The 25,173-nt window shown below is 32.9% G+C and overlaps 3 protein-coding genes across 4 annotated transcripts; 1 reads left to right on the plus strand and 2 right to left on the minus strand.

Moving 5' to 3' along the window:
• Positions 1 to 2,887: 2,887 nt before the first annotated feature.
• On the minus strand, positions 2,888 to 12,054 carry LOC129798433 (phosphate carrier protein, mitochondrial-like). Of its 2 annotated transcripts, none has more exons than XM_055841579.1 (3): positions 11,978 to 12,054; positions 11,337 to 11,729; positions 2,888 to 3,929 (listed from the first exon to the last, which is right to left on the minus strand). In XM_055841579.1, exons 2-3 carry the CDS (start codon positions 11,727 to 11,729, stop codon positions 3,240 to 3,242), a joined length of 1,083 nt encoding a protein of 360 aa, XP_055697554.1. In that variant the 5' UTR covers positions 11,978 to 12,054; the 3' UTR covers positions 2,888 to 3,239. The 2 variants fall into 2 exon arrangements, with proteins under 2 accessions (XP_055697554.1, XP_055697552.1); XM_055841577.1 differs by having other exon boundaries at positions 11,827 to 11,987.
• Positions 12,055 to 13,813: 1,759 nt separating this feature from the next.
• Positions 13,814 to 16,325, minus strand: LOC129798434 (caspase-1-like). Its single transcript, XM_055841580.1, has 4 exons — positions 15,380 to 16,325; positions 14,868 to 15,306; positions 13,967 to 14,023; positions 13,814 to 13,892 (listed from the first exon to the last, which is right to left on the minus strand). The coding sequence occupies exons 1-4, from the start codon at positions 16,197 to 16,199 to the stop codon at positions 13,856 to 13,858; spliced, it is 1,353 nt and encodes a 450-aa protein (XP_055697555.1). The 5' UTR covers positions 16,200 to 16,325; the 3' UTR covers positions 13,814 to 13,855.
• Positions 16,326 to 18,693: 2,368 nt separating this feature from the next.
• LOC129798435 (monocarboxylate transporter 13) lies at positions 18,694 to 24,151 on the plus strand. Its single transcript, XM_055841581.1, has 5 exons — positions 18,694 to 19,189; positions 19,747 to 20,132; positions 20,592 to 21,587; positions 22,624 to 23,067; positions 23,127 to 24,151. The coding sequence occupies exons 1-5, from the start codon at positions 19,160 to 19,162 to the stop codon at positions 23,494 to 23,496; spliced, it is 2,226 nt and encodes a 741-aa protein (XP_055697556.1). The 5' UTR covers positions 18,694 to 19,159; the 3' UTR covers positions 23,497 to 24,151.
• Positions 24,152 to 25,173: the final 1,022 nt, after the last annotated feature.

Consider the following 25,173-nt stretch of genomic DNA (forward strand, 5'->3'; position numbering starts at 1 on the left):
TTATTAAATGGTTAGAATATTTAAAAATTTTACCTTAATAAAAGAAATTAAAGTTTTATTCTGAAGAAGTTTTATACATACAGGCGTATTTCAAAAATGACTTCATAAATTGGCTCCCAATGGTAGGCAAACTTGCATAATTGTGTGTGCATAATTCCGTCAGGTGCATAATCCCGAAGGATTTAATGCCGGGACGGCCGGGACTGAGTGTACAGGAGGAGAGAGCGAGAGAGAGTAAGAGAAATGGCACAACACCAGGTGTCACGCCGCTTCTCCCGCTTTTTTTCCCACCCGCGATACGAGCAAAATTTCTTAAAATTGCAATCTTCAACTTGAAATATCTCGAGAAGTCATGGACCAATCTCCAATTTTTTTTTTTAAATTAGTCTGCTCAAGTAGCGCTACAACATAAACATAAAATGGTTCAAATTGCATAGGCCAATTTCGAGTAAACCTAGAAAAACCGGTTTTAGTCCGATTTAGAACCGGTTTTTCAAAAAACTAGTAGCATAGAAATCGTCGTACGCGCAAGTAGATATATTTAAAAAAAATTTATGAAGATATATTTCCAAACCGGAGATATTGTGTACTACGGACGGCCGGACGGCCGGCCAGACTCGAAAATGGCGGACTACCATTTTCGGCATCAGGGATGTTCAAAACATATACCCTGTGAATTTCAGCTCGATCGGAGCACTTGAGAAAATCGGACTATCACAATAGGTGTGATTATCAAGGAATCACACCTAAATGAGCCAAATGTGATACCAGGATAAGGGATTAGATTTTTTTTTATATTTCTTCAATATATTGACATTATGCGTAAACTTTTCTTACTACGAAAAAATCATTATGATATCATTTCATGCGTACACAGAAAAATAGAAAATTCTTAAAATAGAAACACCCAGGATTTTTTTAAAATTTTATATCCCATCCTATGAATGGCAATGCCTTCAATTCTGAATAATTAATCATTTAGTTTTGGTTGGAATTTGCAAGTCTCACATTTTTCAGCTAATGCTGAACTTTAGTTCTTGATCTCTTAGCGTGCAGTCAGTGTAGGGAATCTACCTCATTTCATTCGCAATAGACAATTAGGGTGGTGGCATTACTTATGGAAAGTCTATACTTGTGGCCTCTTCGCAAAAATCTTCAATTTTTTCTCACAAAATGATTTCAAAGAACCACAAAATTCCAATATTCGATGTGCTATCATTAAATGAAAATTTTAAATTGATTTACTTTAATATTATATTTCGGTACAATAATAAACAATTTAAGGAAAATATTTTACTAATGCGGATTACGATTAAAAATATGTTAAATCGTTAAGAAATTTACTAACGATCTCAAAAATTTTTACAACTAAATATTGTATCTTCAATCGAAAATCTTTAATACTATTTTTCAAAACTTCTTTCCTTAATAACTATATGTTCTTTTACTATTAAATTTTGATAAATTTTTAAACAACAAATACAGTAGACTCTTCGATATCCGGCTGACTGGGGGACAAAATGACATTTAGGTTTTTTGAATGATCAACGGTTTTTCTATTTTGTGCAGTGTGAATTTATTTTCTGTCTGACAAAGAAAAAGAGAATTTTCTTCATGGTGTGCTTATGTTTCATTTTTTATCACAATTATGTATTAAAAACTTCGATACAATGTTAATAATACTTTAATTCACTCTGGACAAACTTCATGTTTAGTGAAAATAATTTTGAATATATCAACCGCCAGTGTTTGGCAGCTGTCACCCGGATATCGAAGTGCTGGATATCGAAGAGTCTACTGTATAAAATTAGGATGAGGCCATAAGTTATGACCAAATTGATAGGATTTCGGACTTGTGGCCACGGTATTTGACGTGTGGCGCCCTCACACCATATGTGACACTATTTTGATTCGGAGAATTGTCAATTGTATTGTTTTTATTCAATAGTTCGGTGTTTTCTGGCAAACATTTAATGAAATTTAAGGTATAAGTAATGAAATTGTAATATAAAATTGTTTATAAATAAATGTGGTGTAAAATCTGATTTCAAGATTCCTCGAGAGTTGCAGATTTATCTCATGAATTTGTATTTTGTTACAGATAACCTAACTTTTCTTTTTCACTCTTTTAGGACAATGATACCAGTAAAAAAATATAAAGAAACTAAAAAGAGCCTCAATATTCAACTCAGAGGCATTGATAATGTAATGACTGCGACCAGAGTATTTCAGGTGTATTACATTCCTCTCACAACTCTCCGCAATAAAATCTCCGGGAAGGGTCCGGAAGAAATATCAGACCACGAAGGCTTTCGCAATGTCCTTACAAAAGGAGATAGAGGGAATTATGAGGTGGGTTTTTCATTATGAAAAACGGATTGCGGACCTCAGTAAATAGAAGGATGAGAAGCAATTAATAGTGCAATGCTATAATCATGAATAAAAACTATAAAAACTTTTAAGAAAAAAATAATAAAAATTTATGAAATTACCTAAATTCTTTTTCTTTTCTTTTGCACTTTAAATATTTTATTTCTAAGTTTATTTTGCATCATTTTACATTGTGGCCATAAGTCATTCCACGAGTGGCCATAAGTTCATAAAAGTGGCCACAACTTATGAATTTTACATTTTTGGAAAGATCATACTTTTTCTGAGGCTTAAGGGATTTTCCTAATACATTCACCGGTATATATCGAAAGGAGGTACTTTAAAGAAATTACAGTTAAAATTTTATCTTATATGGTCAAAAAGAAAAGAAGCTGTGAGCAAATATGTCCTTAATGTGGCCATAAGTAATGCCGTTACCCTACTCTTAAATGCAGTTGATAAAACTCACACACCCAAAAGCAGAAACAGTTTATTAAAGAAATGAAAAGTCCAATAATTTTAACATTCTGCTCGATTTTATTGAGTTCTCATTCAAGATCAATATACATTCGGTCTACTACATTACATCTCAAACAAAAAAAAATCTATACCACTGTTTTTGGAAATATTTTAATAGTGAAATGCGCTGTGTGGAAGTCTCAAGGAGACAAATCCATGGAGTGTTAAGATAGAAATGATTCGAACAGAAATACTGCGCATAGAATGCCATGATTATTTTGCAGGAAACAAACGCTGTTTCTCAGAGGGAAATGCCAGCACAGCCTTTCTCCCAATAATTATTCTTTGTTTTTCTTTTTTTTTTGTTTAATTTAATTTACGATAGTTCTAAGTGGGTCCTCTCTTGGGTCTTACTGTGACTCTTCGAGCTTCTTCTTGAGTGATTCGGGCATTGTGGGTGGTGGTGGACGTGGCAGACGAAGTGCCACTTTGACACCATCATAGATGAACCACTGCAGAGCAGTGAGTGTACCAATCATGATGATACGAGGCATCAAGCCCTTCCACATACCCACGAAGCCCAACTGGCGAGCTACTTCGAAGGCTGAAGAGCCCTTGGCCTGATTCAACTTAGACACCACAACATCAGCCGGATGGGAAACGATAGCGCAGAAGACTCCAGCAATGTAACCAGCAGCAAAAGTGACAACCAGCTGTTCACTCTTGGTACAATCTGCCCGAGGCTTAGGAACCACGTACTGGTACAGAGCTTCTACCGTGCGCTCGAAACATGCAAATTTCATCATGGTGTAAGGAATCTGACGCATCCACAGTGGTACGAGACCTTTGTAGAAGGCCATGACACCTTCCTCCTTGAACATCTTAGGTGCAGCCTCGCGGAATGTATTGGCGTAGCCAGCCGTGGTCTGAATCTTCACTTTAGCAGCCTCGAAGGGTGCTAGGGCGATGTCGGCAAAGAATTCAGCTGATGCTGAAGCGGCCAAGTAGAGGGATGTACGGTACAGATACGCCTTTTCATCACCAATCAAATTGGCATAATACACTTTGAAGATTTCATAGAAGCCGAATTTACACAATCCCTGGAAGAACAAAATTAATGTTAGACAAGTAAATTTTTTTTTAATACAAATTTGATATTGATATTGTTGTAAAGTTATAGTGACTAAAAGTTCTATTGACAGCATTAATTTTTTAAAAGTTCGATTCCATTATAATAAAAAGGCATTGTATAAATGAGCAGTAAAAAGTTAAAATTGAGCAGTAGGGGAAGGTGGGGCAGTTTAACGACGGGGCAGTTTCAATTTTTGCATATTCTTCTTATCCCTTTGAAAGGAATGGGATAAAACCTTTATGTTATTGAAGAGATAACTTAGACCTATGTTCATAAAAATAATTAATTTCGTGACGCTTCGCGTTTGAATTCTGTAATTGATTTTATAAAACTCCATCAAAATGAAACTCTTTGTAATGTCTTATTTTCAACAATTTCTCAATTATTGCACTTATCTATCAAAGTAACATAATTGTATTAAATTACCAGTAGTTTTATGATTATTATAAGGCATTTAGCGTTGAATGAATTCTAAGACGGTTTTGACAATTTTCATTTGAGTTCCGAAAGTTCGTGAGGGGCAGTTTCATGCAAGCACACGGAGAAGTTTCCAGTGTCTAACAATTTACTTTTTTTAATCAAAATTAAGTTAAAATGATCATTAAAAACGTTTTGTAGCTGTTTTTGTCCATAAAGTTCGAAATTACGGAATGTAGTATTTCCTAAAAGTTCATAAAAAAAAAAATTTAAAAAAATCTTTCAGTGTTTTTTAAGTGCTTAAAAATGATGAATTTAATTGTTTTAATACATTTTCAGAATGTTTTCAGGAAGATATTGTAAATTTTTTTTAGTATCATAAAAATTCAAGACTTTAAAATACTATTATAAAACTGTTATACTAAAAAGGACATGTTCTAAAGCGATAAAATAGCGCAACAATGTACAAAATTAGCTTCGCACTACAAAAGACATTTTTTTCGTATAAGAATTCAAAGAAAATTGCTCAATTAATGAGAAATAGGCTTGGAAATTTTTAGCGATATTTTATTTTCTCTGTGTTCAAATTCTGTTATAAAGTTCTTGTTAGATTATATTTTTAGGTTTTAGAGTCTTAAGAAGACTTTAAAATAGTAATTTTAATCAATTCTGGTATCGCAAATTTCCTATAATCACGTTTAATATTTCTCAAAAATTGCCTCATATTTATCTTGAAATTGCCCCGCAATGAGGGACTTTCACACATTCTGCCTTTCAAGTGAAATGAATTTCTCCACAATAGACTAATGAAATTGAAGGATTATTGTTATTATTTTTATTAACCCTAAACCCAACTGTAATTCACAGAATATACAAAGTTTTACTTCTGTTTATCAACTTTTTGCAAAATGGTCCTAAAATCCATTTTGCAATTTAAGGGTGAAACTGCCCCACCCTCCCCTAACAAAAAAAAACTTGAAAGAGTGATATAAGAGTGGCGAAAGTCGAGCACTGGTCCGTTTCAAATGGCTTACTCCTAAATCCCAAAAAGTCGCAGGCTATTATCATAGGCAAAAAGGCAGCCAATATTACTCCCTAGTTCTAGTCCTTCACGGCGAAGTTATTCCTTTTGTGGATCAGGTGAGAAACCTGGGTATTGTCTTTAATAAGACGTTATCTTGGTCTGACCATGCATACACCATTTGCCGCAAGGTGAACTTTTCTCTCTATACACTTAGATGCTTCCGGGACATCACACCTTATGATATTCGCTTGCTCCTAGCCCGAGCACTGCTACTTCCATTTTTTAATTATGGAGCAGAGCTCTTCTTTCTGTCGGATGCTGACACGATTCGCCGGCTTTCAGTTGCTTTCAACAATTGTGTGAGATACATTTGCGAATTTGCGCCCTCGTGATCACATTTCTTCTTATAGGAATGTTTTTGTAGGATGTGATCTCTTATCGCTACTTCGAATGCGCGCTCTCATCTTTCTTAATCGGTTGATTGCATCGGGATGCCCTGGGTACCTGGCCTCTCTCTTGACTCCTGGCGGGTCGGCTAGAGTCGGTGGACTGATTGTCCCTAAGTCACACCATGAGTCCTTCAGACGAACTCTATTTGTCAAAGGGGTTTTTTTATGTATAATTCTCTCGCTCCTCAGAAGCGTAGATCGCCTGACACTATTAGGGAGCACTTCCAGAATGGACCTTGCTAATTTCTCTTTTCATGTTTTAAATTCTTAATTTCTTTTAATAGCTATATTTTCTTTCATTTTGTTTCATTTTCCTTTTTAACTATTTATGCCACAAATTTGTAAGAGGGAACTACCCTAAGTTTTGTGAGTCAATAAATTGAATTAAATTGATATTATCGTTCAAATTTTGGCAAAGGGAAAATAAAGGGGTTTTCATTCTATCTACAACAATTTTAAATGTTAAATATATAAATTAGACTCATTTTTGTAAAGATTTCAGTTTTTGTACTGATCATAATTAGAAATTTTACTGCTCATTTTGATTTTTTTGCTGCTTGTTTGTTTTTTGCCTAATAAAAATACCTAACAAATGTCAAATGTTTGCTTATTTTGAAATAGGGGAAGTGAGACACCGTTGAATTGGGGTACATTTGAAATTAAGCTTTTTCTCCCATTTTTTTTTAAACAAAAAAGTAATGTTATCATAATGTAATTTACATACACTATTGGTTTAGGGAGCCAAATTATATCACGGTAAGGCCCACTTCCATTCAAAAATAGTTGAAAAAAGCTCAATTTTAAACATACCCCATTCTAAAGGTGCCCCACTTCCCCCAACTAGTAAATAGTTTGGAGTTTGCTAATATAAAGCTTTACTAGTCGAAAGATTGATATTACTGCTAGAACTCCACAAAGAGAACAGTATACAATCCCTCGATTATGAGTTATATTATATAGGGGAGACCGGGGAGATTTGGGACAGGGGTAGTGTGGGACAAGGCGATTTTTTCATTAATTTTTGAAATAAGTGGGATTTAACCACTACTCAATCGTAGACAATATTAAAATGTATCTTGACTAAAAGAATGGATATCCTCAGTTTTATTGTTTTAATTCTATGAACACTTTTTTAAAAATTTATAAAAATTGTATATTTTGACGTCTCAGTTTTCCTCTTTGTATTTTATATCCGCGATATATAATCAAAACTTTTTTATCTCATTAGGTAGCAGTGTAATCTGGGAACATATTTTTTTATAAAAGTTTCAGAGATTATACGCAGAGATTTTTACATTAAGGTTTTAAATACCAAAACTACACGCGGGGATGTTTGGGACACCTAAATGGGGATGAATGGGACATTGATTTTCGACAAGACTGTAGGTGGCATGCAACTGTTTATTGTCAAAATGAAGAGGATTACAGGGACAATTACACCATCAATGTCTTGGGAATCAATAATTCCTTCTCATAGGATATTCGATCTTTGCCCAATCTAGTTTAAAACTATTTTCTCGAGAATTTCTCGAACAATATCCTCTACAATTTTTGCAAGTTCTCCAGAAAAGGCAGGCGAGAGCTAATTCAAAGAAATAAGGGAAAAAACAGGTACCATGCAGTTGTCGTAAAATCAAACAGGAATCCGTCAATGAGTTCAAAACTAAAAGTGTTAAGATAATCTACTCGCCTGAGGAATTTGATGATCATGATTGCAATATTTAGAATAAAAAAAGCAAAGAAGGGTAGATGGAAAGTAAGAAGAAAATACTTTAAATAATTAATTGACAATAAATGACTCTACTGTACTAATAAAATTGATATCAATTTCTAAGTATATTTCTAAAAATATTTCTATTAGAAATATTTTTAATCTAGTATGTAAAATTCATTAACGTGCTCCAATAATGCAAATTATGCAAGAAAATATACGTCCCATACTGCCCCATATCGGGGAGGTTTGGGACAAAGCGTCAAGTTAAATGTTTTATCTTCTTCAAGAAAACTCATTTGTTTTCCAAGTTCTATCGAGTACTTTTTATAAAGTTAATACCCATAAGTATCCTAGACCGCATAAAATTATGATATGCTATTGTGATTTTTTGGAATAGTGTCTCAAAGTCAAAACATGAAAAAGTGTCCCAAATCTCCCCGGTTTCTCCTACATTGAATAAAGAGGAATAAACAAAACCGCTTTTGAGTTGGGAGTTGAAACAAACTTGAGCTTGAAGCGAGACTGAATCCATTTTTAAAATATTATAATTTATAATTTGCCGAAACCCAAGCCAAAAAGGATTGTCACCACGGATTATTGTATTCATGGATAGTATGTAGAGATTTTCGTGTGTCATAGTAGTGCAAACATACCAAATAAAAGTGCATCCAGGAATGATACGATTTGATGCTGAGGAATGAAAATGTAGGATTTAAGTGATTTTCAGTCTCGAGAATATCAAGAAGCAAGGGTACGACGTCTTTATTCGTACTTTTAATCACTTTGTTTGCACTACCATGGAACAAAAAACTGTCTATCTACTATCCAGGAATTTAGTAATCCGTGCTGTCACTCATTGGGGATACATATTAACGATATTAATGGCTCTGGCACACCTTTTAGATCTGGAAAATTTCATGTAATCGAAATTCACACATCTTTCTTTCTCAAACGTTTTGAATATGTCTGTCCCACTCTTTCGGATTCTTCTTCTTCATTTAAACATCAGATCAATTTAAATTTAGTTCAATCTAATTTTGAGCGCGAAAGAATGGCATAGATATATGCAAAACGTGTAAGAAAGAAAGTGATTTGAATTTTGATTTCATGAAATTTTCTTGGTCTAAAAGGTGTGCCGAACCTATAACGGAGGAAAAGATTTGTCCAATTTAAGTGAAATTAGTCTCAATGTCGTCTGAACTTTAGTTTTTTTTTTCAGATTTCACCTCTAGTCCATCTAGTAGCTTTTTCGCGCCTTCGGAGTCGTTGGTACCCCTTGAATATAATCTCCTGAAGAAACTTAGACTTCATCTTGTCAATCTTAAGATTTCTAAAGATGAAGATTCTTTAAAAAAAAATGGCCAGATTAATTTTCTGAAAATTGCTCTTTTCCTCAATAAAAATTCAAGAAATATTCCATTCTAAAACAAAACGCATTCCAAAAGGATTACGTTTGCAATGTGGCATTCTTCTTCTCAAAGATATTCTCTTTGAAAACAGAGCTAGATTTGCTGAAGACCATAGGACCGAAAAAAGTACTATTATCAAGAAATTTTAAACAAAAGTTCAAAATAGCTGAAAAGATGTTATTATTCATAGCTTTTTGATATGTAAGGTCCAACCCCATATCTGTTATTTATTTATTTTTACCAGATGGTAGAAAATTTTTTTATTAATTGATGATTTGGTATTTTTGAATTCATTGGTAAATTTATATCGGATCTCCCAACATTTGATTTTGGTCAAAATAGGCCTCAAAATGACCTTGGTAAGGGGGAAAACTAAAAAATAAAGCTTTTGGATAAGGGTATCTCTTCGGACTATAAGATTTTCAGAGGAAATTTAAAAAAGATAAATGACATAAAGAAAAATTTATGGGATCCAAATTCAAAGCTATTTTCGTATAAAAACGTATTTCCGATTACACAACTTCTAAAATTTGAAATAAATAGATAAAATGAATGCAAATAAGAATTTAGTAGGGGAGACTGGGGCAAAAATTCACAAATCGAAAAATTCAAAATGCAATATCTTCCAAGGTAAAAAAGATAGCGGCTCAAATTTTTTCTATAGATAGTCTCCGTAGACCTTCTTCAACGTCGTAAGTTTCTTAGAATTCGAACATGGAATTTAGAAAATAAAAAATATCGAAATTTTTAGCCCAATTTTTGAAATATTTTCCTTGCAGAAGATAACAATTATTACCTACTTATTTTCCAAAATTGATGCACTGGTGTATATTTTATAAATTTGGATTTTTTGAATACGAATCCGCTATCTATTTTAGAATTTCACAAAAGTTCTTTTCTCCAGAAATCCTTTTATTAAAAATAGCCACTTGGGGTAAAAAGTAACAAAAGGTATAGAGCAAAAAGTAACTAAAAAGCGAAGCAATTTCTGATGTCTCACGGCGAAAAGAAACGTCATTAGCAAGTCTTGCCGCTTGTTGTTTGCATTGAATGAAGCCAAAAAAAATCTTTCATTCAAGTACGAATTTAACTCTTTTTAGTTGTTCTTTTTTGACTGTGAATTTTATTCTGAGTAATCTTGTCCACCGAAGAACAAGTTTTTTTTTTTCAAAAAGGTATCCAAAAATCAAGTCCCAATAGTTAAATATTTTTAACCTTTTTCACCGAGAATTTTCGTAAATACAGTATAAATGTAATGATTTTTTGTATTTAAGGGGGTACGTGGGTCAAAAAGACGAGAAAACACCATATTTTCTCTGATTGTTTTTTTTTTTACATAAAAAAATTATATTTTTATTTAAATTCTTACGCATATAAAAGTACAACAATTAAATTTAAAGTATATTTTCTGAAATTTTCATTTAAAAATTCAGCTATTGGGACTTGATTTTCGGAGACCTTTTTTTTAAGAACATGCTTTCCGTGGACGAGATTTCTCAGAGTGTATTCATCAGAAATCAGAAAAACTGAATATTCCAGCTGATGAGTTATACTCGTACTTGAACGGTCAAACTTTTTTAAAATGAAATTTGGTTTTTTGGCAGAATTTTATACAAAAAAAAAAAACAATTTTTGGGCGTATTTTACACCACGTTTTGTCTTTTCAAATAAATTGTGATCAATATAAAAAAAAGTCTACCGTTTAAGTACAAGTTTAACTCAAGTTCAGCTAACAGGAAATATTTAATTTTTTGATGTCAAATGAGAAATCTAGTCTACCGAAAACTATATATAATTTTTCAAAAATTGTCTCCAAAAATCATGTCCCCACGGCTGAATTTTTAAGATTTTGAAATGAAAATTTTAAATATATTTAAAATGCTGCACTATTATATGCTTAATTGAATTAAATTTTTGGTATATTTGAATGCGCGACCCACGTAACCCCTTAAGTACTTGAAAAAATATTTTTTTTTAATATGCTGAAAAATATTGAAAATGTTGTTTTTGGCCCTTCGTGACCCTATTTATTACAGTTTGTTAAAATATTATTTAAATTATATATACAAAAATCCAATTATGAAAAAAATTGAATGAAATGTAAAAGCAATAATTCCTTTTTTTTAATATAATTATTTAGAATTCTTCGATTTAGAAAACCGAAATATTTTTTCTATTAAATAATTAAATTATAAAAGACAGTTTCAGTTAAAGAGATAAAAATCATTCCACAAAATCAGTCACTTGCATTTCACGTGACATGTTGTCTTTTAAGGCGTGAAGTCCCAAATGAGAGTCACATTTAAAAGATAATCTCATGATAATTGCTCAGTGACGCACAAAGAGGATAAATTAGACTAACCTGTGCTGAGTAGCCCCAGAAAGTAGGAGCCCATCCTTTGGCTAGTCCCCGGAATCCCTCTTCCTTTACACTAATCTTGAAGCCAGTGATGAGGTTCTTGTACTTAGCCGAGTCCACTTGAAGACGACACTTGACCAAATCCAGGGGCACCACCATTGTGTGCGTCAATCCACACGACAGAGTTCCGCCCACACAGCACAAGCCGTAGTACTTGAGGGAGCCAAATTCACAGGACTCACCTTCCTTGGCCTGAGCTGCGGCTATTTGGCGGCCGGTTATGAGAGGCGCCGCGGCGGCATTGGTGACCTCTTGGGCAACTTCTTCACACTCCACCCTCTTCATTGGACCTTTGAGGGCGGATTGACGAGCAGCCTCATAGATTGACGCAAACATCTACGAGAAACATATATTTTCACGTTAAAGGTAAAATATTGCATTTTTGAATGAAGTAAAGTCATTTTTCTCAAGGTTGCAAATTCAATCACATTACATAACACACGGCAAGGCGGTTTTCTTGCATTTAACGCAGATTTCCACAATATTTGTCTGTAGGATATCTCTCTTGGCAATTTAAGCTATTCACTAAACCAAAAAACACTGCAGAATTTAAGTAAAATTGTGCAAAAAATAAGGAAACTTACCTTTTTCACTTCTGTTCTTGCGAGCACACGATGGAGAAGACTGTGACGTTTGTCTGCACAGTCCGACAGTCGTGAAGATAGCTGTGTATTATATACTATAATTTTTATAGCAAATAATTCAAATTAAGTTTTAAACTGTTTAAAAGAGCTTTTGAAAAAAATTAAAGGTTTCTCGTTTTTATTAGTTCATGTCATAGAAAAAAATTTTCATGGGTTGTAATTGTAAAAACAATGCGTTGGAACAATGTGCATTCAATTATTTTCAAATTCTGGTGGATTATGGACATAAATTTATTATTTCTTTATAATATGCTCTAATCGAATTAATAACTATTTCAAGGAAAAATAGCTGTGAATATATATTTAAATAAAATGGATATTGTATTTTCTTAATTTCAAGTCTAATTTTGAAAGTGAAATTTGGTCTATTATTTTTATTAAGAATTCATGCCATTCATGCCATCGTTATGGAATTAACTTTCAGCAAAATGTATCTCGAAAAATCTCATCAAAGCTTTTTGGAGTATAATGGGACAGATAATCCTAACCGGCTTACGTAGATGAGATTCTTAACGTGAGCTAACTCGGAATGCTTGCAAATTCGATTTAGAGCTGAAGTTCGGGGATGATAAATGCAGTAAATTTGAGTTAAATTCGTGAAATAATACAAATTTTGAATTTAAACCAAAATATCAAGGACTTCGATGGACTGACAGAAAAGTTATATATGGGTGAAATATAGACCAGAATGTGCTCTATAATTTTGCAGAAGAACTTGATATTTTTGGTTGTTCAGGAGCCGAGATAAATCAGGTTATTTGTTTTTGAATTCAATGCACCAAGTTCAATGGGGGGGGGGGGGGTCAATGCACCAAGTTGCAATTTTCACCCAATATATAACCTTTGCCGAAAATCGCAAGTAGATGTCTTTCTTATGCCCTCTCTAAGGCATTAGTTTGGGAGCTACTAAGCTCCAAAGAGCGGCCGGACGCATTCTGGCAAAGTTTGGTTTGCGGCCGATCGGATGACATGAAATTTTATTAGGATTTAGGTGAGATTGTTAAGAATATAATCACCTAATATAAGACCATGAATGGATCATATTTTTTTAATGGTTGACAAGTAAATTATGTATTTTTCATCCATGTAGTAGGCAGTTTTTGAGAGAATTTTGCAGAAAAGTGCATGTAAAGTAAAACACAAACGGAACATAAATATTGTGCTAATATTCACGTAACTTTTCGTTTTTTCTCTAGAAAAATTGTCTTATTTTGAGTTAAAGCAGTTTAAGTAATATTGTAGGTAGAAATATTGAAAATATGTATAAAAAATCAAAAAAACAAAGTTTTTTTGATTAAGGAAAAATTAATAAGTTATTTGCAGTATTGATAAGGAAATGCAGATAACTTTTTATTTTTTACTGAGCATATATATTTTTTAGGTAGTTTAGAAGCAAGTTGATTTTTTAACTGACTAAAACGGTTATTCCCAATATAATATGTTGTAATTTATGTATTAGTCTAAAATTTTCAGTGCATGTATTGTTTGAGGTACTGTAGCAATCGTGTGAAATTAATAGAAAATAATCATACCTTGAGACTTAAGGTTAAAAAAATTGATTTCTAAAGAATTCATTATAAGGCTCTAAATTTTCCCAAATAATAAAGATTTTCAAATTCATAAAATGAGCTACATTTTATTTTCTTGCTTTAAATTTTCAAGCTAATATTAACACAGCTTGATTGATTTAAAACTTCAAAAATACTACCGAAATTAAACTGTTGAACCAAGACCAAATATTGAAATTAACAGTAGTGTTACGAAAGAAGTGCAAACTTTTTTTAAATTACTTTATTTATAATTTTTAATTGTATTCGATTACCATAAACAACAGAGAAATTTTTCATTATGTGGTCTGTAAAGATACAAATTTGAATTTTATTTTTTATTTAAAATATCATGTCTCATATATTTTAAGAGAAACCTCACACGGTGAAGAAGAAGTCCTTTGTCAGTGTTGAAACCATAGTTGGAGTTTGTTTTAGGCTAAAATCAAGAGAATAATACATATATAAATACATATTCATAGTCTAAGGAATAATATTAAATGACATCAGTATATGGTAATTGTTATTGGTACAGTATAAATGAGCAGTTAAATTTGAGCAGTAAGGAAAAAAGTAAAATTTTCATGCAAATTATATATTCATAGGGGTACTTTTGAAAACTTCAAGTTCTTAAAGTTTTCCTGGATTGCTGAAGTTATTCAACCGTCCATGTGCTAGTCCTAAAGCGGTCTTCAGACTAGAGGTTCAGCCCAGGTCCCGTAGGGCTCAAAATCCTGAATAGCGTACAATTTATATGCTTTTTGAGAGCCTAATAGATTATTTATCTTTAATAATCCAATCCTAAGTTAAATTTTCCCAAAATGTCATGATTTATAAGAAATTAGAGCAGTTAAGCCATTTGGCTAAGCCTTAGGTCTGAAGCCCGTATAATTGACCTAAAACAGTAGTGAAAATCTTAAATTTTCGCAAAAATTGTTTTATAGTGTGTATTTCTGGATCCATTTGTTACCTACCGAACTACAGATCGTTAAACACACGTCATTCGATAAGAACATTATTTAAATCATTTAGACAAAAATTGATAGAAATCAATTTTATAAAAAAGCGACTTTTACTATTTTTTTAGAATCAAAATATAATATTTTAGAAATAATTTTTCTGGTCCATGCAGTTTTCATAGATTGACTAGGAATTGGTCAAGAGTTATTATTCTCTGAATTGTCAGTCTTTTGCATTTTTTAGTTTTGTACATAGGTATATGTCGAACCAAATGAATACCATGATCCAATTTATGAAACATTACATAGTTTTGCAACCCTTACTTTTTAGGTGAGTTGTCAATAATATCACGGCGTGTCTCTTTCATGATGTCCTCCAAGCTTCTGATCCTGTGATCGCTGTTAATGAAGGTACAAAGCTTTTGAATAAAAATGGAACCCATTTCAAGCCTGTAACTAACTCTGCCTTCATAGCTTGAGTAGAGGATGAGAATGTCAGCCTCGGATGGTTTGGTTAAAGAAGATGTACTGACTGGTGTTGCATCAGTCATTGCTATGCCAAAAGACTGAATAGCACCTTTGCATGCTTGAATTATGAAGATCTTAGGTTTTCCAACTAGGGTGGCGTTCTTGATGATGGGCTCAATAACATCTTTATCAAGATTGTATGATTTATCTTTAGCAAAAATGGTCTGTCCTTGATTACCATGACTCAAAATACAGACAAACAGGCAACTCTTTTTTTTAAAGTCCATTTTACTGACTGAAAAAAAACATAAATCAAAGTAATTTAAATAGTAATGCGAAAAGGAAAATCTAAACAAAATTTTACTCACTTTCCTTGACTTTCTTCTCAATTGTTGATAAAGAGGGATCCCTTTCCACTTTTGTCTCAATATTGAAACGAGTGAGAGTTTTCTGGAGTTCTTTTTCGTCATTACGACTACCAACCCGGAATTCCTTACTATCTCCATCGAATTTTTCATTATTAAAAATTATTGCGTATCCTTTTTTACCATTTATGTCATAAACGTTTTGGGGCTTTGTAGGCGAAGTCGGTGTTTTTACCTTTTTTGTTTGATTTATTGTATTTTTTGAGGGAGGAACTGGTAGAGGTATAGGTGTTCCACTCTTTTTCGGTGGTGATACAGGAATCGATTGAGCTTTTACAGCATCCGATCCCATAGGAATAGGCGGTGGTTCATATTTTGGTAAACTTAGTGGAGAAAGTCCAGAAAAGGTTACTCCTGTTAAGGGAGGTGCGTTTCTTCTCACAGTCGTATTAGTTAAATATGATCCTGTTGGTGAATTAAGAGTTGTTCTAAAAGGCTGCCTTCTTTCCAGAAAACTTCCTTTTTCAGCATTCGTAAAGGCCACACTATCATGAAAATGTTCCTTAAGGAGGGACGGATACTCTGGTTTATTAATGCTACTTCTATTGGTTGAGCTTTTCCCAAATACAGACTCTCCAGTTTTAATTGATGATGAAAAAGCGTGGTAAGATGAACTTGATGATGTGGACCTAGATTTAGTTTCCGAATAATTACTCACAGAATGACCAGATGACTTTAAATACGATGTGTTTGAAGTTCTGGCCATTAGTGATTGACTCCTTTGAAAGTCATTGGTACGTTGTCCTGAATTTCCAAAAGGCATTTTAAATCACAAAGTATAAAAATATCACTGAACTTATTCTGTCACAAAGTAATGACTCATTATTATGAAATTATTTCAACTAAACCGCTTAACTTGTCTTTAGCGACTATTCTGCCATTCAGTGGAAACAGAATAGGGTATAGTCTTATCAATTGATAAGAAAATGTATATAAAGATATATACACGCAGATATAGAGGTACGCGGATTTCACAAAGTCAGAGATGTACTGGTTGAATTTAGGTGTGATTCTTTCAAAATGAATTACAAAATTTCTTAATTTTTTTTTAATTTTCGCTATTAATATTATAATATTGAGTAATTTGGAAAAAAGTTTATTTCATAATAATTTTTTATGTGAAGTTTTTGAAATATAAAACGTTAAATCATGAAAAGCTAGCTTTTTCTAATTTAATTTTACCAACAAATAATACAAAAAAAATTATGCGTTAGACAGAGAGACGAGTATAAAAAATCCCTATTATGTATATATATATATATGTATATAATATTTATACAATACATTATATATATATATATATATATATATATATATATATATATATATATATATCGCTCCTTGGAAATTACAACTGGTAAAGGGTAAATCATGCGAAAATACTTGTGAGGTCTAACATCTAAGTCACAGTTCGAGCACTTTGCAAAGCCCGGAGCGCTTTATCCAAAAAGGCTGGATATGTTTTAGAGGTTTCCTGGTGAATATTTCGTCCATATACGAAAATATCGTTAAATAATTTTTTTCTATGGTTTTTCAATGTTAATTGTTAAAAAGGCCCTAGACAGCGTATTTCTTAATCGAATGTTATGTTTGGGTTCGTTAGAAAAGTCTTGGAATTTCTGGGAAGTCTGAACCGATTCCAACAAATCGGTTATGAACCGATAAGAATTTTGTCCAAAAATCAATTTTATTATTCTTAAGTTATTTTGAAGTATCTTTTGAATAATGTATGAATGGCTTCAAATCAGTTAATAACAATTAAAGGGTAAATGATGTGAAAATACTTTCGAGCTATAGCCTAAATTATGAGTTCAAGCAATCCGGAAAGCCAGGGATGCTTTACCACTCCTCTTATTACAATTAAATGACTAATCATCAGTAACAGAAATATACAAAGATGGGTATTAAGCACGAAAAAGAAATTGTAAAGAAGGATAATTAAAATCTATATTTAATATATAATAATAAAAATGTTCTTCAGTAAAACACACTTCATTCTCTTAGGTGTTTATTCGTTCCACGCTCTTTCCCAACTCTTCTACATAATTCTTTACAAAAGAGTTTTATTTGGGGACTTAATGCAAGCTTGCATAGGCTGAGATTCATGCACTCATTTTGGACATTGCTCATTGCAAGTCTAGCAATTTGCACTTAGTTAACCCTTTATCTCATAAGAGGGGTATTCATACTACACCTTCCCTCTTAAAGAGAAAAAAAATTAATGTATTAATTTTTTTTTAAATGTTTGTTTTTTTTGCAATTTTTTCCCCATTTATATATTAGTTTAAAAATGTATTTACAGTGCTTTCAAATCATTTGTCAATGAACATTGCCTTTGCCATATAAAATCCAATGTCTTATTCAAACTTTAATTTTTTTTTTAATTTAAAGGGGTATTCATACTACAAATAGTTTAACTTGATGCCAATTTATTGTAAATAACTTTTTCTTTTTCCGTCGCACAAATAAACATATAAAGTCTGCATTGAAATGTACAGTAGAGTCTCTTAAATTCGAACGCTCGGGGGGTATTTTTGAAATTTCTCACCTCCCAAATTCGAACGATTTTTTTTTTAAATTAACGAAATTTGTGTGAGATTAAATTGTACTTTGAATCAAATTCCCGTACTTTCTCGCAAGTCTTAGTGGTAACATACTTCCTTTTCATTTTACACGACCATAATGTATGTAAACATTCAGGAAGAAGCACATAAATATGATTTTCATTCATCAAGAATACGAACTTTCTAACATAACCTCACAATTGACATTTTGAATCCAAACATCGTTCGAATTTGAGAGACTCTACTGTATGTATTGAAATATCAATTGTTCATTTTTTCTTACAATATGAAAATCTTTAGGAGAAACATGAGACATGCTATAACTATTTGAATAAATTAATCTACTAGTCTACTTCTAGGCAATACAATATTCAATAAAATCTATTTATTTTTTCTTCGAAAGGGGTTTGTTAACCATTTTCTTACAATAATTTCTATATTTCAAATATTCAGGGAAAAAAATATAATAAATTTAATGAAGGTCTGATTGAAGATTAGAGACATGCAATGATAAACAATGAAATTACATAAGATAGAAAATTAGTCGCTAAATTTTTAATGACAAATGAAAAGTTTTCTGCTTTGCAACGATGCTCATCAGGGAAAAAAAGTTTTCCTAAAGAGGGGTTGGTTGGATAGGGAGTGAAATATCGATTCCGGTGATTTTCCACTCAGTGTCAGAAAGTTGGAATTCGCGCTGTTCCACTCAGTTCATCGTCGACTCTTGTGTACTCAACAATACCCAGAACAAAAGGCATCTGAGAGGCTCCACATTTTCAGGGATACCTCACTGTGTCTCAGTGGCATCCACGTCACTTTAGATTTTTTTTTCTAATAGTGTATTTTCTAATGTGAATTATCTCAAAACATCTAAAAGTCGTACTGTGAAACAGGGTATATAATTACTCGGAGAAAAAAGTGCTCGTTCGGAAAATCTCTTAACCATTTTGGGGTGAATTCTTTTTCGCCTATCGTGTGATACTGATACGAGAAAAAGGGGGCGTTTTCGTAAACTATATTTTCCAATCCAAACCAAAGAAAGAAAAAGAAGTATTAATATTTTGATATATTCAAAAATTACAACAAACAAGAAAAACAAACCAATGAATTTAGGTTTTAAACGCGAAAAACAAAGATTTCTGCCAATTTCGCATAGACAATGTCACTACCCCGAGAATGGAGCGTACAAGTAAGTAAACTTTTTGTACAATTATATATACATTTATTATATAATTGACTATCAGATTCTATGCTATTTTGTGTGGGTGATTTTTGTTCTCGACAATTTCTTATTTAAATTCTTAGAAATTTTCCGTTTGCCATTAATGTTGTTTGGGTGTTGTTGCCGTAGAGGCTGAATTGCAAATATAGGTCACGCGATTTTGCCTTGGAAAGACCAACAATTTTCCAAGATGGCTGTCGAGAAATCAATAAAGGGATAGTAAACGGGATAGTGAAAATGATGTAATGTTGGTCAGAGAAGCGTATACACTTCTTGCAGCATAATTCGAAACATGGAGTGTTTTATTGATTTTACAAGCTCCCCTATAAAAGCACTTCTTTGCGTCAGCTGATTTTCACGAATCTTGTTTTACGTTTGGATGTCCAACCACTCATCATAAAGCCCATGAAATGAATAAAATCAATGCTAACTTAAACATAACTGAATCGAAGGACATGCAGTTATATACTATTTAGAGTTGTGTGTGCATGTAAATTGATTACAGAATTTTAATTTCCGGACAGGACTCGAAGGAGTCGATATATCGATCCATTGCACATCAGCAGTCGTGGAATTTCCCCGAAATTGATCGCATGCCATCGAAGAAAGATGCTTTCAATTTCGACTGCGACGGTGACTTCAAGCATGTGCAACAGTCCGTTAATTCGCCTTTACTCCTTGGTGAATGCAATGGATCCCTCTTTTCCATCCACTCAGCACCACCCGTCGCTCAGGGTGGCACCGACTCTCCACGACGACCAGTCTCTCTCGCCATCGACCCTCAATGCTTTCCGGTTGTTGCTCTGCCCACAAGTGAACCCGATGAGGAGGACAATGAGAACTTGTTGACCGTGTCCAGTCTTACGGCAAGGCCGTTAATTGCGAAATCGCGGGAGTTGAAGAGTTTCAGGTGAGTGTCTTTTGCACATTAATTACGTAAGACTTCCGTTATGTAACCAATAATTTTAATATCCTGTAATTGTAACAGCCCAAAAGGTAAATGTAATCATTTAAGAAATAATTGAGAAATTCCTATGGGCCCTTTTTGGAGAAAGAGAAATTAAAAATTTAAATGATGGACTTGTAATGCAGTTATGTAACATTTGATACTACGCCATGAGAACAGTTGTGAGATGACTCATTGCTGGAGCATTAAAAAGTGTTTCTAATGGACATTGTATGAGTAATTAAAAATACTCCGTAATAAATGATTCATAGGACGATTTAAATATAAAGTGTAATTATAGGATATTCAACAATCTGAAGAGGACTTACCTAACTACTCTATTAAAATGCTGTTTCTAGCAACTTACTACATTAAAAAAAAAGTTTTTGGTCTTTAAAAAGGATTTCTTTTTGTATTTTTCAGTAAATTGACCGAATACCGGAAAAAGGAAAATCGTCTTGAGGATCCTCCGGATGTTCACAATTGCACCTCATGGTTGATAGTGTTCGGTGCATTCTCGGTTCAATTTTGGGTAGCTGGCTTAGTAAAGTCGTATGGAGTGCTCCATGTGGAGGTGATGGAAACTTTTCCTCAATCCTCCGCAGCTTTGGCCTCTTGGATTCCGGCTATACTCTCAGCGCTGTGTTTGGTGTTGGCTCCAATTTCAAGTGCCCTATGTCAGCGTTTCTCATGCCGGACAGTAGTCTTTGTTGGTGGGGTGTTTTGTGCCCTGGGCCTTACTTGCAGCTACTTCGCCACCAATCTGATTCATCTATTCTTCACTTTTGGTGTCCTCACCGGTATTGGTGGTGGATTATCTACCACCCCGGGCATTATAATCGTGTCCCAATATTTCGACAAACATCGTGCACTTGCAAATGGAATAGTTGTATCTGGAACAGCAGCTGGGAGTTTCGTTTTTCCCATGCTTATTGAACGACTTATTCATGCGTTTGGGTTCCACGGTACAATACTAATTTTGGGTGGATGCATGCTTCACGTCTGTGCTTCGGCCAGTCTCTATAGACCGATTGAGACAGCAGCAGAACACGAAATATGTTCCACGATTTCATCTCAGCAAGTATCATCACGTCTTAATACTACATCAACTACCTTGAGCTCCTCTGAGGAGCCTCTAAATACGAAGAAGCATCTCAATCATCTTTTTCTTGAAGACACCAAAAATCACATCAATGACCTTTACAACTCCAACAAGTTCATAAATATCACAGAGAAAAATCTCCAGGAAAACAGTGACGATGAGTGTAAAGATGTCGTTGGCGAAACCATATTCATGAAACCCATTAAGTCCATGCGAAGCTCAAGCATTCTTCATTCAGTTGAGGACCTCAGCACAGATTCCACGTGTGTTTATAAAAGCAGGACAGGGTTCGATTCCAACCGTGGAAGCAGACGAAGGTAGTAACTTTTCAGACAATAGCGTACAAAGTGTATAAAGTTCGTTGATGCTCCGCAACTTATGGCGCTATGCCAAAATAATATATGTATATTAGTTTTATGTTTAATACGTTTTTTGTCCATTCACCAAAATTACTCAACTTATCTATTACTTTTAAATACCAAAACTGATAATAATTAATTGCAACCTTACAAATAAATGATTTTTTGTTAAGTGCTATTAGTTAACATATCTGAAAGGCTCCACATTTTCAGGGATATCTCATTGTATCCCAGTGACATCCACGTCGCTTTAGATTTTTTTTCTAATATAGTATATTTTTCAGTGTAAATTATCTCAAAACATTTAACAGTCGTGTACTGAGAAACCGAATTATATACTTACACTTAAAAATTTTAATGTGATTCACATTAAAATTTCACATTGTCGCTTAATGAGCGACCAAATGTATGATTTTTCTCTTTAACTCGCTTTATTTAAATTGACCAATAACATAATTATGTTTCAAGCCAAGTCTATCTTTTTATCAATAAATAAATCAAATTGTAAGTATTAACTGATTCAAAGACACAAGACACAAATTACATATTTGTACGCTCACCGACGAAAATTGTTATAAATCACATCAAAATTTTAATGTGAAAGTGTGATAGCACCTTAGGGAAAAGTTAAAAAAAAAGAATCATTATAATTTATTTAAATATTAAATTTTGTATAAGGCAATAATTTTAGTTAAAAGCTTTCTTTTCATTCGTGAAAAAGTTATAGTTCAAATTAAGGTTTTCAAACCCAATGTGTTAAAAATTACAAAGAAAATTACAGGAAAAGAATTATTTACCCTTGGAAAGTTCCTGTGAAAATTTATATACTTTTTTGAATTCATTAAAGAGTTATAAACTTTGCTAAAGTTTTGTCAATGAAACTGCGACAGAAAATCCTTCCTTGACAAATTGAATTTTCTTTTTTTAGCCGCGTTTTTCTAATAATTGCATGTATGAAGAAACAAATTAGAAATTTTTCTTTCTTCTTTTTCAGAAATAAGAATGCGAGCAGTACTGATGAAATTTTGGCGAAAATCCCACCAGCGGACAATAATATATCTATTCCAATGACCACAAATCGAGGATTGAGTAAAAGTATGATCATCCCCACACCTGTCAGTGATTTCTCCGACTATGACACTAGTCCCAAGAAAACGCGCCGTAATTCTTGTATAAAGTGGATTGAGAAATATTTGGACGTTAGTCTACTGAAGGAGCCAGTCTTCATCCTTATGTGTTTGTCTGTCACGTTGATGTCCACTGGGAGTCCCTATATGTTGTACTATTTGCCAGCGTACGTCCTCTCTGCTGGCTACACAAAGACAGAGGCTGGATACTTGGTAGCTGTAAGTGCTGCACTGGATTTACTGGGACGTCTTGGCTTTGGGTGGCTTTCAGATTTGCAGATTTTTGATAGGAAAAAAGCCTATATCACCTGGTACGTGAGACCTTTTTTTCTGTTCCTCCATAACTAATGCATAGGTCGTTTCTCAACAGTATTTTCGGGGCTGGTTTGGCAGTCCTCATAATACCCCTGGCGAACTCCTGGTATGTGTTGAGTTGTGCTGCAGGAACTTATGGTTTCTGTCTTGGCAGTTGGTATCTATTAATGCCGGTGCTGTTGGCTGATATATTTGGGACGGATCGTATAAGTTCTAGTTATGGCCTGGTACGGATGTTTCAAGGTGTCGGCGCCATTTCGGTTCCCCCTTTGGCTGGCTTCCTGACAGATTTGTCTGGTGGGTATGAGATTTGCTTCTTCTGCATGGGAGCCTGTATGATGCTGGGTAGTTTGCCTCTCTTGATTGTCTCGCTCATGGAATCGTCATCCAACACCAGTGAAACAGAAGGATCGACAGTGTCATAAAGTTCACGTCCACGTAAAAATTCTTCAAAATTTTAAATGGACATTACTAATATCTTATTTCAGGAGCAAGTACATTAAAAATCGGAACACAAGAATAAATTCTCTTAAAAATTAGTAAGAAAAATATTTTGAGCATGCCTGCTATTAATATAACATGTACTATGATTTAATTTTTCTATTAGTTAGATAACAAGTTTGTGAACAGGAACAGTTTTTGTGTTATGTTCTTCACAATAAAATTCTCATTAAATAGTTATTTGCACATACTTGCTGCAATAATAATGATCTCAAAAACATGATATACAGGAAAATGTTTGCATATTTAATTATTTAAACATTGTTTAAAATTGCTACGTCAAATATTAGAATTTTTAGCTGGTTATGAAAAACCTTTAAGAAGAAAAACTCTATATTGAGAATGTCAGTATTGGAAATGTAATGCCAAATCGTGGAATAATAAATACTATTATTCATCGTAATTGAACATGATTTTAATTACAAAATTATAATACAAATTTTATGAGTGTTTTATGTTTTGATTTCAAGTAAAAGATATATATTCATTTGAAATGAGTATATAAATATCTGGTGGTTGAAATTAATATTTAGCCAATCATATATTGATGAAAATACAAAATGAACCATTAAAAATGAGCAAGAGTTGTTTTACTTCTTTCGAGATGTAGTGTTTTGGTATAACTTGGTGTCATGGATTTAAGCGAATGCTGGACGATTCTTTGTAAAGTAAAATGTCAACATTATTATAAATGAATATACTATTTGAAATTCGATACTAAACTTTACAGTTTTATCGCATAATCCCTCATGATCTTCCAACATAATATTACAACAAAAATATTTTTTAAGGCTGTTTTGTTTTAAAGATATTTTTCATACTTCTAAAAATATCAGTCAGTACACATATCCCCATCTGTTTAAGGCATTATATTTTAAAATTCTAAATATCTCCGACTATATAAGCAGAAAAATTAAATTTGGTCAGTAAATAATTTACAGTTAATTTATAGTTTTGGTTCTTTTCTTCAGTTGTTTTATAAATTATAAGATAAAGTGAACCTTCATTACGTGTATTACTTTATATGAAAATACTCTTCAACATTTGTCATAATATTGTCTATCCTTATACAGTAGAATTCCTTAAATTTGAACATTTGGGGGGTATAGATAACATTTCTCACTCCTCAAACTTGAATAATATTTTCAAAAACGTAACGGAATTCATGTAAAATTCACTTTTCCTATATTAAGGAAAATAATTTTAGAGAATTTTACCACTTGAATTTGTTACTAAATTGGTGGATTTTTTTTTAGGAATAAAATACAAAAATAGTATAAAGAGAAGAAAAAGTGAATTGCAAAAATTGTACAATGCTCTATAGTTTTTTTGTTGTCACATTGATTCGTCGAATTCTAATACTCAAAATATAAATTTTCTGAATTGTGAATAAAAAATAGAAATATAGTATTCAAAATCAGAATCATATTTCCATAGGCATGTACAATGGAATTTGGAAAAGTTTTAATATGATTTTCAAAAAAAGGAACACAATATTATTTGAAGCATTATTGAAGCATATTGTCGGCATCTCTATTGTTATTCATAATCCAAAGGATAGCATTATTTTTTAAAAGGTATATACTCAATCTCTGACAAAT

Source organism: Phlebotomus papatasi, chromosome 1 (assembly GCF_024763615.1).
Source record: "Phlebotomus papatasi isolate M1 chromosome 1, Ppap_2.1, whole genome shotgun sequence".
Lineage (NCBI taxonomy): Eukaryota > Metazoa > Arthropoda > Insecta > Diptera > Psychodidae > Phlebotomus > Phlebotomus papatasi.